The sequence below is a fragment of the Mytilus galloprovincialis genome, chromosome 10 (assembly GCF_965363235.1).
Source record: "Mytilus galloprovincialis chromosome 10, xbMytGall1.hap1.1, whole genome shotgun sequence".
NCBI classification, from domain to species: domain Eukaryota; kingdom Metazoa; phylum Mollusca; class Bivalvia; order Mytilida; family Mytilidae; genus Mytilus; species Mytilus galloprovincialis.
Window position 1 is genome coordinate 1,522,107 of NC_134847.1, and position 17,135 is coordinate 1,539,241.

At 30.2% G+C, this 17,135-nt stretch overlaps 1 protein-coding gene across 1 annotated transcript; it reads left to right on the forward strand.

Moving 5' to 3' along the window:
- The first annotated feature begins 1,236 nt into the window (after positions 1-1,236).
- Positions 1,237-17,020, forward strand: LOC143048824 (uncharacterized). The gene is made up of 4 exons (XM_076222693.1): positions 1,237-1,431; positions 2,288-2,615; positions 13,726-14,023; positions 14,870-17,020. The coding sequence occupies exons 1-4, from the start codon at positions 1,237-1,239 to the stop codon at positions 16,524-16,526; spliced, it is 2,478 nt and encodes an 825-aa protein (XP_076078808.1). The 3' UTR covers positions 16,527-17,020.
- The last annotated feature ends 115 nt before the right edge of the window (positions 17,021-17,135 follow it).

Sequence of the window (17,135 nt, forward strand, 5' to 3'; positions counted from 1 at the left end):
GACAATTGTTACATGATGTTGTGGCAACACTTAGCCTACTAGGAAAACAACCAAAATGTCCGGTAGGTTGACCACTCTGTATTGTGTAAAAATACAGCATTTGAGATAGTTTGGGATCTCTATATTTTGTAAACAAACTATATATCCAGTAGGCTGGCCACTCTGTAGTTTGTAAAAGTACAGTACTAGTATGTCAGATAGCTTAGGCTCTCTTAAATGTGCAAACGAAAAAAGTCCGGTAGTTTGGCCAATCTGTATTGTGTGGACAAACAGAATGTCAGTGTTCGTGGGTTCTCTATAATGTGTAAACATACAATATGTCAGGAAGGTTGGCCGCTCTGTAATGTGTAAACAAACAAAATGTCAGGAATCGGTTTCACAAAAAAAATGACGACTAAGATTGATCGTTACTAATACACAATTTAGTATACTTACGATCGATTTTTTTTATATACTTTTTGTATAAATGGTTGACTTATACCTAACAGGACTTACCTTTTTTGTTATCTGTTATGTTGTTCTCATTTTCATGATTTTTGTTGTTGATAGTTAATAATGGTCTAGCTTATAATTTAATACGCCAGACGCGCGTTTCGTCTACATACGACTCATCAGTGAAACTCAATTCAAAACAATTATAATGTGAAACATGTCCTAACTTGAAGAGAATTGAGGACCCAAAATTCCAAAAAGTTGTGCCAAATACGGCTAGGGTAATATATGCCTGGGATAAGAAAATCATTAGTTTTTCGAAAATTTTATACTTTTGTAAACAGGAAATTTAAAAAAATGACCATTTTATTGATATGCACTGAAATGCTGACTACTGGGCTGGTGATACCAACGGAGACAATCATTCACCAGCAGAGTTACCAGGCTTATAATTTATAAAATGCCAGACCAGCGAATCATACAACAATCTATGTCAATGAATGTATATAAAAAAGGTGATGTTATAAAACTTTCAGAAAATATCCAATAATGTAAAAAATATATCTAAATGCTATCTTGACATAAGTTGAACAAGAGAGAGCAAACAATGTTATAATACAGAAAATACGCTTATCATCTAGATGCAGTAGATGGTGAATTTAATCAAATTTGTTTATATTCTTGAATTATTAACAAGTCAAATTTACTCGGGTGAGTTCTTTACTTAGTGATATTGATAACTGTTGACTGTTGTGTGTTGTCGTTTGAGGTGTACCTGATTCCCAAATTTTCGATGTAACGTTGATGATCTGTTTGATCAGAAACTTGACATCTGTCACTCCTCCAATCAATGGATTTGATAAGCTACCAATACCAGTGGAGACAACTCCAGGATCTGATCTTGCCAGGATTAAATGGTACAGAAATGTATTAGCTCATCATGATAGTAACACAATGTCAACATGTGATTGCAATACAACATGGACTAATATAGCAAATGTAAGTGCATACTTAAAAAAAAACAAAGTTGTATAACGTGTTCCTTGCAACTATAGGTATACAAAATTTTACCAATGAGCATAACTTATACCAAAAATTAAACTTTAAAAGGACAAGGCATGATGAACACAATGTTAATAAGAAAACAAACAACCTAATTTTCAATGAAAGAACAAACGAACAAAAAGTTGTAGACAACAATCAGCGAAAACCAATGAATTGACGGTTTATTATTTGGAATAGACATGTAAAGATTGTGGTATTGTTAAACATGTTAGTGAGCACTCAACCCATCTCTAACCTGTTTCAGTAGTGTAAAAGAGAGGCAAAGGATACCAAAGGGACATTCAAACTCCTAAGTCGAAAATGAACCAACAAAGCCATGGCAAAAAACGAACAACCATGTAATGTATGTAACAGAATAGCATAACATCAAACTTCAAATAAAAATTTAAAATAAGTTGAAAAGGACGTGACTCATCAGATAGACACAACAAAAATCTGGTAAGAGTAACGAAAAAAAGCACCTATCGAAAAGTACATACAGTTACTGACAACTTATACTAATAAACAAATGTATGCAATATATCGTGCTTCCCAGACTAAGATATCAACCAGTACAAATCATCCATTAGATTTAGAGCAAAGACATCATCTTATTATTAATTGGTCACAATTGCAATTAATTGACTCAAATGTTGGCATATTTTTTTATTTCTCATCCTGAGACATATATTTCCTGAGGTTATTTTTATCATGATATATTTAAAATCTATACCTGACCCAAACTAATTACTACTTATTTATAAAGATTGCAGCTCTGTTTATTGTAACTCTTTGAAATATTTATTTACAGGCTGTAAGTCGATTGGGTGGTGTGACAATGAATCAAGAGTGTCAAGAGCTAAAGGTGAAAATCTTAGATCAGTCTAATCAGGAAATTATGCTGGAAATCAAACAATCACAGGAAGATATGAAGGAACTGAGACGAACAATGGACATTGAAAACTCAACCATCAAGGAAAATCTTAGAGATTTGCAAGATTCCCACAATACATTGCAAACAGAACACTCAAGCACTACCAAAAATCTAAGAGATCTGAAGGAGTACCATAGAACTTTACAAATTGAACACTCAAAAGTCACAGAGATTTTAAAAGACCCAATACCATGGAACATCAGAGGTATATATTATAATAGTATTACAAGAAGATACAAGGTAGTACTATAATGGTTATTCAGGGGTCCTTATACAAACAGCTTATTGAAGTTCTTCTATATTTTCCATGTTATCTATTTTTCAATCCAGTAAAATTTTGAAAATATAACCTTCTTACGTCATTGTATGTTGGATTTATCATAAATATTAGGAGGTGAAAATAATACTCAGAAATAATATTAGCAATTGAATTTTGTTTTTGCAAGAATCATTCTTAGCATATTTACATGCAGTTTAGATAGCTGAACATGTTCCATGCATAAATCAAAACAGGAAAGACATTTAGATGCTTAACAATGCAAACAAGGTAGATAGAGTCAACTTAGTTTAGACAAGGATATTCACATGATTTAATAGCTGAGATATTTTGTATCATTTAGTAAAGATTCCTTATGCTTTGAAGTTTCAGGACTTTATGACTGCAAACAAAAAACCCTAGATGTTTTTTTTTATATTACAAATTAGATCAGCTATGTGGAGTAATAATGTTAATCGGGTAATTCCATAGTCCTTACCATGTGTCAATTCAAAAGATCATATCATATTTCAAATCAATTGTCCATACCTTATGTCAAGTCAATTGTCAATACTTTATGTCAAGTCAATTGTCTATACCATATGTCAAGTCAATTGTCCATACCATATGTAAAGTCAATTGTCCATACCTTATGTCAAGTCAATTGTCAATACCATATGTCAAGTCAATTGTCAATACCATATGTCAAGTCAATTGTCAATACCATATGTCAAGTCAATTGTCCATACCATATGTCAAGTCAATTGTCTACATACCATATGTCAAGGCAATTGTCAATACCATATGTCAAGACCTTATGACAAGTCAATTATCAATACTTCATGTCAAGTCAAATGTCTATACCATATGTCAAGTCAATTGTCAATACCATATGTCAAGTCAATTGTCAATACAATATGTCAAGTCAATTGTTCATACCATATGTCAAGTCAATTGTCTACATACCATATGTCAAGGCAATTGTCAATATCATATGTCAAGACCTTATGACAAGTCAATTATCAATACTTTATGTCAAGTCAAATATCTATACCATATGTCAAGTCAATTGTCAATACCATATGTCAAGTCAATTGTCAATACCATATGTCCAGTCAATTGTCCATACCTTATGTCAAGTCAAATTTCCATACCTTATGTCAAGTCAATTGTCCATACCATATTCCAAGTCAATTGTCAATACCTTATTGTCAAGTCAATTGTCCATACCATACATTTCCATATGGCAAGTCAAATATCCATACCATATGTCAAGTCAATTGTCCATACCATATGTCAAGTCAATTGTCCATACCATATGCCAAGTCAATTGTCTATACCATATGTCAAGTCAATTGTCCATACCATATGTCAAGTCAATTGTCAATACGATATGTCAAGTCAATTGTCCATACCATATGTCAAGTCAATTGTCCATACCATATGTCAAGTCAAATATCCATATCATATGTCAAGTCAATTGTCCATACCATATGCCAAGTCAATGGTCCATACCATATATCAAGTCAAATGTCCATACCATATATCAAGTCAATTGTCCATACCATATGTAAAGTCAAATATCTATACCATATGTCAAGTCAAATGTCTATACCATATGTCAAGTCAATTGTCCATACCTTATGTTTCAAGTTAATGGTCAATAGCATATGCCAAATCAATTGTCCATACCATATGTCAAGTCAAATATCCATACCATATGTCAAGTCAAATGTCCATACCATACAGTTGGGTGCAGACCAAGCATTACATGTAGACGGGCCGAAAAAGTTAACGCGGCGTTTACTCGCGTGCACTTCATGTAAACGCCGCGTTAACTGTGCGTTAACTCCGAAATTGCAGTAGACATTAAAAGTAAACGGGCGTTTACTTTCGCGTTTACCTCCGCGTTAACGCAAAAACGGCGCGTCTTCTAATTTTGTAAAGAGTAAACGGGCGTTTACTTTCCCGTTTACCTCCGCGTTACGTGGGAAAATGCGCGTCTTCTATTTTCCTAAAAAGTATAAACGCGCGTTTACTGTTTGTAGTAAACGGCCGTTAACGCAGATTGTCATCGTAACCTGGATACACTGACCTAAAATATGAAATGATAAGGAACATCAAAATTAATTGACCAACCGCGGTCATTTCTGCTTGACATATTGACGATAAAAGTTATTTAAAAATGTCACACATTTGTATTTAATTGAACAATAATTATGGTAAATGTCTTGTTCATCTTAGACAGACTGACTCGTAAAACAAAATTATTTGATATCATTCACCAAAACTGACAATATTTACCTCTTAACAAGTTATCTTATTCTATATAGAAGTAATTCAGTTATATTTTCATGCCATAATTGACCATATAATACGTAACAATTGACAGCAATTATTGTACCAGCCTGACGGACATGACCTCTTTTTATTCAAAATATTGAATAGTAAACAAAATTCAGTAGTTTTCATACATCAGACTAACTCGTAATATATAATTATTTGTTTGCAACACCAAAATTGACCATATAAGCAAATTATTATGTAAATCTATACAGCCGGCATAGTAAATGAGCTATATTTTGATATAAAGATTGGTTGTATAATAAAAAAGGAAGCAATATTTAAATATTATGACATAGTTTGTTTTTTGGCATCAATTTAGAGTGACAGCATGTCCTTTTTCATTCAAAATATTGAATCACAAACAAAATTCAATAGTTTTCTTACCTTAGACTGACTCGTATAATAAAATTATTTGTCCGCAACACTCAAAACTGACCATATAAGCATTTCATTATGTAAATCTATATAGCCGCACAGTAAATGAGATATATTTTCATGTAAGAATTGATTGTATAAGAAAATAGGTAGCAATATTTGAATATTATGACTAAAAAATTTTGTTCGCATCAATTTAGAGTGCCAGCATGTACTTTTTTATTCAAAATATTGAATCGTAAACAAAATTCAGTAGTTTTCATACCTCAGACTGACTCATATAATAAAATTATTTGTCCGCAACAACCAAAACTGACCATATAAGCATTCTAGTATTTAAATCTATATAGCCGCATAGTAAATGAGTTATATTTTCATGTAAGAATTGATTGTATAATGAAAGAGATAGCAGTATTTGAGTATTATGACTAGAAAATTTTACTCGCATCCATTTAGAGTGTTATCATGTCTTTTTTTTTTCTTCAAAATATTGAATCGTAAACCAAATTCAGTAGTTTTCATACCTCAGACTGACTCATATAATAAAATTATTTGTCTGCAACAACCAAAACTGACCATATAAGCATTCTAGTATTTAAATCTATATAGCCGCATAGTAAATGAGTTATATTTTCATGTAATGATTGATTGTATAATAAAATAGGTAGCAATATTTGAATATTATGAATAAAAAATTTTGTTCGCATCAATTTAGAGGGCCAGCATGTCCTTTTTTTATTCAAAATATTGAATCGTAAACAAAATTCAGTAGTTTTCATACCTCAGACTGACTCATATAATAAAATTATTTGTTCGCAACAACCAAAACTGACCATATAAGCATTTAATTATGTAAATCTATATAGCCGCATAGTAAATGAGTTATATTTTCATGTAATGATTGATTGTATAATAAAATAGGTAGCAATATTTGAATATTATGAATGAAAAAATTTTGTTCGCATCAATTTAAAGGGCCAACATGTCCTTTTTTTATTCAAAATATTGAATCGTAAACAAAATTCAGTAGTTTTCATACCTCAGACTGACTCATATAATAAAATTATTTGTCCGCAACAACCAAAACTGACCATATAAGCATTCTAGTATTTAAATCTATATAGCCGCATAGTAAATGAGTTATATTTTCATGTAAGAATTGATTGTATAATAGAAGAGATAGCAGTATTTGAGTATTATGACTAGAAAATTTTACTCGCATCCATTTAGAGTGTTAGCATGTCTTTTTTTTTTCTTCAAAATATTGAATCATAAACAAACTTCAGTAGTTTTCATACCTCAGACTGACTCATATAATAAAATTATTTGTTCGCAACAACCAAAACTGACCATATAAGCATTTAATTATGTAAATCTATATAGCCGCATAGTAAATGAGTTATATTTTCATGTAATGATTGATTGTATAATAAAATAGGTAGCAATATTTGAATATTATGAATGAAAAAATTTTGTTCGCATCAATTTAAAGGGCCAGCATGTCCTTTTTTTATTCAAAATATTGAATCGTAAACAAAATTCAGTAGTTTTCATACCTCAGACTGACTCATATAATAAAATTATTTGTTCGCAACAACCAAAACTGACCATATAAGCATTTAATTATGTAAATCTATATAGCCGCATAGTAAATGAGTTATATTTTCATGTAAGGATTGATTGTATAAGAAAATAGGTAGCAATATTTGAATATTATGACTAAAAAGTTTTGTTCGCATCAATTTAGAGTGCCAGCATGTACTTTTTTATTCAAAATATTGAATCGTAAACAAAATTCAGTAGTTTTCATACCTCAGACTGACTCATATAATAAAATTATTTGTCCGCAACAACCAAAACTGACCATATAAGCATTCTAGTATTTAAATCTATATAGCCGCATAGTAAATGAGTTATATTTTCATGTATGGATTGATTGTATAATAAAATAGGTAGCAATATTTGAATATTATGACTAAAAAATTTTGTTCGCATCAATTTAGAGGGCCAGCATGTCCTTTTTTTATTCAAAATATTGAATCATAAACAAAATTCAGTAGTTTTCATACCTCAGACTGACTCATATAATAAAATTATTTGTTCGCAACAACCAAAACTGACCATATAAGCATTCTTGTATGTAAATCTATATAGCTGCATAGTACATGAGTTATATTTTCATATAAGGATTGATTGTATAATAAAATAGGTAGCAATATTTGAATATTATGACTAAAAAATTTTGTTCGCATCAATTTAGAGGGCCAGCATGTCCCTTTTTTCTTCAAAATATTGAATCGTAAACCAAATTCAGTAGTTTTCATACCTCAGACTGACTCATATAATAAAATTATTTGTCTGCAACAACCAAAACTGACCATATAAGCATTCTAGTATTTAAATCTATATAGCCGCATAGTAAATGAGTTATATTTTCATGTATGGATTGATTGTATAATAAAATAGGTAGCAATATTTGAATATTATGAATGAAAAAATTTTGTTCGCATCAATTTAAAGGGCCAACATGTCCTTTTTTTATTCAAAATATTGAATCATAAACAAACTTCAGTAGTTTTCATACCTCAGACTGACTCATATAATAACATTTTTTGTCCGCAACAACCAAACTGACCACATAAGCATTCTATTATGTAAATCTATATAGCTGCATAGTAAATGAGTTATATTTTCATGTAAGGATTGATTGTATAAGAAAATAGGTAGCAATATTTGAATATTATGACTAAAAAGTTTTGTTCGCATCAATTTAGAGTGCCAGCATGTACTTTTTTATTCAAAATATTGAATCGTAAACAAAATTCAGTAGTTTTCATACCTCAGACTGACTCATATAATAAAATTATTTGTCCGCAACAACCAAAACTGACCATATAAGCATTCTAGTATTTAAATCTATATAGCCGCATAGTAAATGAGTTATATTTTCATGTAAGAATTGATTGTATAATAGAAGAGATAGCAGTATTTGAGTATTATGACTAGAAAATTTTACTCGCATCCATTTAGAGTGTTAGCATGTCTTTTTTTTTTCTTCAAAATATTGAATCGTAAACCAAATTCAGTAGTTTTCATACCTCAGACTGACTCATATAATAAAATTATTTGTCTGCAACAACCAAAACTGACCATATAAGCATTCTAGTATTTAAATCTATATAGCCGCATAGTAAATGAGTTATATTTTCATGTAATGATTGATTGTATAATAAAATAGGTAGCAATATTTGAATATTATGAATAAAAAATTTTGTTCGCATCAATTTAGAGGGCCAGCATGTCCTTTTTTTATTCAAAATATTGAATCGTAAACAAAATTCAGTAGTTTTCATACCTCAGACTGACTCATATAATAAAATTATTTGTTCGCAACAACCAAAACTGACCATATAAGCATTTAATTATGTAAATCTATATAGCCGCATAGTAAATGAGTTATATTTTCATGTAATGATTGATTGTATAATAAAATAGGTAGCAATATTTGAATATTATGAATGAAAAAATTTTGTTCGCATCAATTTAAAGGGCCAACATGTCCTTTTTTTATTCAAAATATTGAATCATAAACAAACTTCAGTAGTTTTCATACCTCAGACTGACTCATATAATAACATTTTTTGTCCGCAACAACCAAACTGACCACATAAGCATTCTATTATGTAAATCTATATAGCTGCATAGTAAATGAGTTATATTTTCATGTAAGGATTGATTGTATAAGAAAATAGGTAGCAATATTTGAATATTATGACTAAAAAGTTTTGTTCGCATCAATTTAGAGTGCCAGCATGTACTTTTTTATTCAAAATATTGAATCGTAAACAAAATTCAGTAGTTTTCATACCTCAGACTGACTCATATAATAAAATTATTTGTCCGCAACAACCAAAACTGACCATATAAGCATTCTAGTATTTAAATCTATATAGCCGCATAGTAAATGAGTTATATTTTCATGTATGGATTGATTGTATAATAAAATAGGTAGCAATATTTGAATATTATGACTAAAAAATTTTGTTCGCATCAATTTAGAGGGCCAGCATGTCCTTTTTTTATTCAAAATATTGAATCATAAACAAAATTCAGTAGTTTTCATACCTCAGACTGACTCATATAATAAAATTATTTGTTCGCAACAACCAAAACTGACCATATAAGCATTCTTGTATGTAAATCTATATAGCTGCATAGTACATGAGTTATATTTTCATATAAGGATTGATTGTATAATAAAATAGGTAGCAATATTTGAATATTATGACTAAAAAATTTTGTTCGCATCAATTTAGAGGGCCAGCATGTCCCTTTTTTCTTCAAAATATTGAATCGTAAACCAAATTCAGTAGTTTTCATACCTCAGACTGACTCATATAATAAAATTATTTGTCCGCAACAACCAAAACTGACTATATAAGCATCTAATTATGTAAATTTATATAGCCGCATAGTAAATGAGTTATATTTTCATGTAATGATTGATTGTATAATAAAATAGGTAGCAATATTTGAATATTATGAATGAAAAAATTTTGTTCGCATCAATTTAAAGGGCCAGCATGTCCTTTTTTTACTCAAAATATAGAATCATAAACAAACTTCAGTAGTTTTCATACCTCAGACTGACTCATATAATAAAATTATTTGTCTGCAACAACCAAAACTGACCATATAAGCATTCTAGTATTTAAATCTATATAGCCGCATAGTAAATGAGTTATATTTTCATGTAATGATTGATTGTATAATAAAATAGGTAGCAATATTTGAATATTATGACTAAACAATTTTGTTCGCATCAATTTAGAGGGCCAGCATGTCCTTTTTTTATTCAAAATATTGAATCATAAACAAAATTCAGTAGTTTTCATACCTCAGACTGACTCATATAATAAAATTATTTGTCCGCAACAACAAAAACTGACCATATAAGCATTTAATTATGTAAATCTATATAGCCGCATAGTAAATGAGTTATATTTTTATGTAAGGATTGATTGTATAAGAAAATAGGTAGTAATATTTAAATATTATGACTAAAAAATTTTGTTCGCATCAATTAAGAGTGCCAGCATGTACTTTTTTATTCAAAATATTGAATCATAAAAAAATTCAGTAGTTTTCATACCTCAGACTGACTCATATAATAAAATTATTTGTTCGCAACAACCAAAACTGACCATATAAGCATTCTTGTATGTAAATCTATATAGCTGCATAGTACATGAGTTATATTTTCATATAAGGATTGATTGTATAATAAAATAGGTAGCAATATTTGAATATTATGACTAAAAAATTTTGTTCGCATCAATTTAGAGGGCCAGCATGTCCCTTTTTTCTTCAAAATATTGAATCGTAAACCAAATTCAGTAGTTTTCATACCTCAGACTGACTCATATAATAAAATTATTTGTCTGCAACAACCAAAACTGACCATATAAGCATTCTAGTATTTAAATCTATATAGCCGCATAGTAAATGAGTTATATTTTCATGTAATGATTGATTGTATAATAAAATAGGTAGCAATATTTGAATATTATGACTAAAAAATTTTGTTCGCATCAATTTAGGTTGCCAGCATGTCCCTTTTTTATTCAAAATATTGAATCGTAAACCAAATTCAGTAGTTTTCATACCTCAGACTGACTCATATAATAAAATTATTTGTCTGCAACAACCAAAACTGACCATAAAGCATTCTAGTATTTAAATCTATATAGCCGCATAGTAAATGAGTTATGTTTTCATGTAATGATTGATTGTATAATAAAATAGGTAGCAATATTTGAATATTATGAATAATAAATTTTGTTCGCATCAATTTAGAGGGCCAGCATGTCCTTTTTTTATTCAAAAGATTGAATCATAAACAAAATTCAGTAGTTTTCATACCTCAGACTGACTCATATAATAAAATTATTTGTCCGCAACAACCAAAACTGACTATATAAGCATTTAATTATGTAAATTTATATAGCCGCATAGTAAATGAGTTATATTTTCATGTAATGATTGATTGTATAATAAAATAGGTAGCAATATTTGAATATTATGAATGAAAAAATTTTGTTCGCATCAATTTAAAGGGCCAGCATGTCCTTTTTTTACTCAAAATATAGAATCATAAACAAACTTCAGTAGTTTTCATACCTCAGACTGACTCATATAATAAAATTTTTTGTCCGCAACAACCAAACTGACCATATAAGCATTCTATTATGTAAATCTATATAGCTGCATAGTAAATGAGTTATATTTTCATGTAAGGATTGATTGTATAAGAAAATAGGTAGCAATATTTGAATATTATGACTAAAAAATTTTGTTCGCATCAATTTAGAGTGCCAGCATGTACTTTTTTATTCAAAATATTGAATTGTAAACAAAATTCAGTAGTTTTCATACCTCAGACTGACTCATATAATAAAATTATTTGTCCGCAACAACCAAAACTGACCATATAAGCATTCTAGTATTTAAATCTATATAGCCGCATAGTAAATGAGTTATATTTTCATGTATGGATTGATTGTATAATAAAATAGGTAGCAATATTTGAATATTATGACTAAACAATTTTGTTCGCATCAATTTAGAGGGCCAGCATGTCCTTTTTTTATTCAAAATATTGAATCATAAACAAAATTCAGTAGTTTTCATACCTCAGACTGACTCATATAATAAAATTATTTGTCCGCAACAACAAAAACTGACCATATAAGCATTTAATTATGTAAATCTATATAGCCGCATAGTAAATGAGTTATATTTTTATGTAAGGATTGATTGTATAAGAAAATAGGTAGCAATATTTGAATATTATGACTAAAAAATTTTGTTCGCATCAATTTAGAGTGCCAGCATGTACTTTTTTATTCAAAATATTGAATATTGAAACAAATTTTAGTAGTTTTCTAACCTCAGACTGACTCGAATTTTAACCAAAACAGACCATATTAGCACTATATATAGCTGCATAGTAAATTAGTTTATTATATCCATGTTAAGATAGCAATATTTGAACATTTAAATTGACGAGATGACCGGTACAAATGTACATACTTATATTACCCTTTATCGATATCCCTTTCAATACACTGTACAATTTACGTCTTTTTTTTTTTATCATTTGTCAAAACAGAATCTTATCATGTTAATCCAAGGCAAACAAGGTGAATTTCGATTAAAAATAATGGTTTTAAATACCCCGAGTTATAGTAGGAATTCGAAGAGACAATTATGAATGGGGAACGAAACAATAAAAACCATGATGTTTATATCCCATCATATTGAAATATTCTCCCGATGTCTCGGATAACCTTTCTTTTCGTATCGATATTTGCACATGTAACTTTTGGAAGAAAACTATAGAAAATCTGCCTATCAGTAAAGTTAATGGACTTAATGAAAGTGATTTTGTGTAATTTAATATTTCGAATTAAAAGAGTTTTTGAATTGTTCTGGTTTGAAACACATATACGTAAAATATTAAGACTAAAGGTCGTTTTTATAAAATAAATGTGCAAATGAACTTGAAGTTTATTTCTAAATTTACCCAATCAGTTAACGCGAAAAGTAAACGTGCGTTTACTTTCATGTGCACGTAAAAATATACTTGTAAAATCTGTACTAAACGCCCGTTTACTTTTAAGTGCACGTAAAAATAAATTTGAAGAATTCTGAAGTAAACGCCCGTTTACTACTGACTAAACGGACACATAGTAAACGCCCGTTTACTAAGGTAGACATTAGAAATTTCCTTTCAGCCACGTTAACGTAATTATAGTAAACGTGCGTTTACTAGTAAACGGGAGATTTGAAGTTAACTAACGAAATATGTGCACGCGGCGTTAACTTGCGTTTACTTTATGTAATGCTTGGTCTGCACCCAACTGTATGTCAAGTCAATTGACTATACCATATGTCAAGTGAATTGTTCATACCATATCTCAAGTCAATTGTCCATACCATATGTCAAGTCAATTGTCAACACCATGAGTCATGTCAGTTGTTTATACCATATATCAATTTAATTGTCTATATCAAATTTCTGAGTTTGACTGTCCCTTTGGTATCTTTGGTCAAGCCTTTTGTCCATACCATATGTCTAGCCTTTTGTCTATACCATTTGACAAGCAAATTGTTCATACTGTATGTCAAGTCTTTTACCTATACCAAGCATGGATAGATCAAGCCTTTTGTTTATACCATATGTCAAGCAATTTTTGTTTACCATATATGTCAAACATTCCTTAACTTTTATCTTAACAAATAAGTATTCAAAGAATTGTCAATTCTTCTTTTTCAGAACAAATTAATGAGGAATTAGAAAATTGGAAAAAAGATGACAAAACATTTATAGAAACAAACGGAGCAAAATGTGTATTAAAGTGCATTAAAGAAAATGGTTGTGTTGTTGTCACAGCAAGTTCTGGTACTGGAAAATCATCATTGGTGCGTCACGTGGCTTTACAGATGCAAAATGAAGGCTATGAGATTTTACCAGTATCAAATCCTCAGGAAATCATCAAGTGGTACAATCCAATTAGACAGATCGTGTTTGTAGTGGATGATTTTTGTGGAACATATAGTTTAAATCCAATGAAGTTTGAAAACTGGAAAAATTTGATGGAAAAAATCAAAGCATTCGTAGAAAAGAAACCAGTGAAGTTAATTATGTCTTGTAGACTACAGGTTTATAAAGATAGGCAAATGGAATCATTGTCATTCTTTCAAGCATGTGAATGCAATCTTAAGTCTGCCGATTTGTGTTTATCTAAAACAGAAAAACAATGCATTGCTGAATTTTACCTGAAAACAAACGCTTCTGATATCAGTGATTTGTATGACATGTTTGACTGTTTTCCTCTTTTGTGTCAATTATACAGCAAAAATCCAAAACTGAACATTGTAAATTTCTTTACAAATCCATTTACAATTTACAAAGAAGAGATAGATAAATTACAGACAGAGGGAGCACATGTCAAATACTGTGCACTTGCTCTATGTGTAATGTTTAACAATCAGTTGAAAGAAGAATGGCTTACTGAAGATGTGGATGAAAACATAAAAACAGTTATAAAGAACACATATGAAGCTTGTAAAGTGTTGGAAGGAACGTCACGATTGGTTTTACGTGATGAGCTAGATTCACTTACACATACATATATCAGAAAGGATGGTGAAGTCTACAGAACTATACATGATAAACTGTTTGATTTTCTTGCTTTTTACTTTGGCAGTGTGATGATTTATTGTTTAATTAAAAATGCTACAAGTCAATTTATAAGTGAAAGATTTTCATTTGAAAGAAAAAGCAAAAATAATGAATTTACAATTATTGTACCAACGAGATATCAGCAAGGGTATATAAACAGAATGGTAGATGACTGGTCAAGAGGAAAGATACAAGATGTTTTCTGTAACATCAATATGGTCAATCATATTTTCAGACAAATATTCCTTCTACATATACAAAGCTTAGCAAGATCACAACAAAAACAATTGGCCAGTTCATATGACATTAATAACAAAAGTACTCCATTGATACAGTGTTGTTTTATAGCAGATATTGATTTAGTTAAATGGTGTATACATCATTGTGTCAGTAATCTAAACCATTGTCGTAAAACTGATAAGGTATCACCTCTATACATATCATCTGCATATGGATATACTGAAGTAGTTCAGATGTTAATCAACAATAAGGCAGATATTAATAAGTGTAATGATAAAGAAGTATCACCTCTGTACATTGCTTGTTGGAAAGGACATATTGGAGTAGTTAAAATGTTAATAAACAATAATGCAGATATTAATAAGTGTATAGATACTGGAGAATCACCTCTGTTCATTGCTTGTTATAATGGACACACTGAAGTAGTTCAGGTGTTAATAAACAATAAGGCAGATATTAATAAGTGTAATGATGAAGAAGTATCACCTCTGTACATTGCTTGTGAAGGAGAACATACTGAAGTAGTTAAGATGTTAATAAACAATAAGGCAGATATTAATAAATGTGCAGATACTGGAGTATTACCTTTGTACATTGCTTGTTATAATGGACATACTGAAGTAGTTCAGATGTTAATAAACAATAAGGCAGACATTAATAAGTGTAGAGATTCTGGAGAATCACCTGTGTACATTGCTTGTTGGAAAGGACATACTGAAGTATTTAAGATATTAATAAACAATAAGGCAGACATCAATAAGTGTAGAGATACTGGAGCATCACCTCTATACATTTCTTGTCAGAATGGACATACTGAAGTAGTTAAGATGTTAATAAACAATAAGGCAGACATTAATAAGTGTATAGATAGTGGAGCATCACCTCTGATCATTGCTTGTAAGAATGGACATACTGCAATAGTTCAGATGTTAATAAACAATGAGGCAGATATTAATAAGTGTAGAGTTATTGGAGAATCACCTCTGTACATTGTTTGTCAGAATGGACATACTGAAGTAGTTCAGATGTTAATAAACAATAAGGCAGACATTAATAAGTGTATAGATACTGGAATGTCACCTCTGTACATTGCTTGTCAGAATGGACATACTGAAGTAGTTCAGATGTTAATAAACAATAAGGCAGACAGGAATAAGTGTAGAGATACTGATGGAGTATCACCTCTGTACATTGCTTGTCAGAAAGGACAGACTGAAGTAATTCAGATGTTAATAAACAATAAGGCAGACATCAATAAGTGTAGAGATACTGACGGAGTATCACCACTGTACATTGCTTGTCAGAAAGGACATACTGAAGTAGTTAAGATGTTTGTTAACAATAAGGCAGACCTTAATGAGTATATATATACTGGAGCATCACCTCTGTACATTGCTTGTAAGGAAGGACATACTGAAGTAGTTAATATGTTGATAAACAATAAGGCAGACACTAATAAGTTTACATATACTGGAGAGTCACCTCTGATCATTGCTTGTTACCAAGGCCATACTGAGGTAGTTCAGATGTTAATAAACAATCAGGCAGACATTAATAAGTGTACAATTACAGGATTATCCCCCATATTTATAGCACGTTATCGAGGTCATGCCGATGTTGTTGAATTTTTATTAAAACAAAACAGATTGTAACATTACCTTTCAGCAATGACCCCATTGTATATTGGTGGAAGAGAAAACTATACACAAATTGTACATTTATCAGAGATATGGAACAAACAATCAATATCATTCTTATGCATATCCATGATAACAGTGATTAAAGAACTGAGTGAACACTATCACTTTAAATATAACTTAACGGTTTTATTTCACAATGATCAAAATAATGCAATATGGATTTTTTGACATGTTGATGTACATGATTTATTTCAGAATTGATTTTATAAGTCCATTGAATAAAGGGGGATGTTGGATGTGATTTATTGCAAAAATTGCAAACCATCAACCAACAGATTATTGATAGTTGATTGATTAACGTCAACCATACGACATCTAGGGGGAAACAGAAAAGACAGGTGATGTATACTATCCATGTATAATAAAACGTGTCTTGATCTCAATTATTCTGGGTCATTTAAGTTGATAAAAAGTTGTAAATAAAGTAAAACAAACAATCAAAGAATTGACATCAACACCCAATACCAAAATAACAAAACATTGACGAGGTCCCTGATTAACGATGGGTACTCAAATATATGAAGGGAATTGATACAGGTTTAAGCTCACTGCCGAAAAGAC

What these genes read in the sequence shown, in the direction of transcription:
- LOC143048824 (XM_076222693.1), top strand. Translation starts at nt 1,237, where the DNA reads ATGATCTGTTTGATCAGAAACTTGACATCTGTCACTCCTCCAATCAAT. An exon ending in CATGGACTAATATAGCAAAT is followed by an intron (nt 1,432 to 2,287) that starts GTAAGTGCATAC and finishes ATTTATTTACAG; the next exon opens with GCTGTAAGTCGATTGGGTGG. An exon ending in TATAGTTTAAATCCAATGAA is followed by an intron (nt 14,024 to 14,869) that starts GTTTGAAAACTG and finishes TCATATTTTCAG; the next exon opens with ACAAATATTCCTTCTACATA.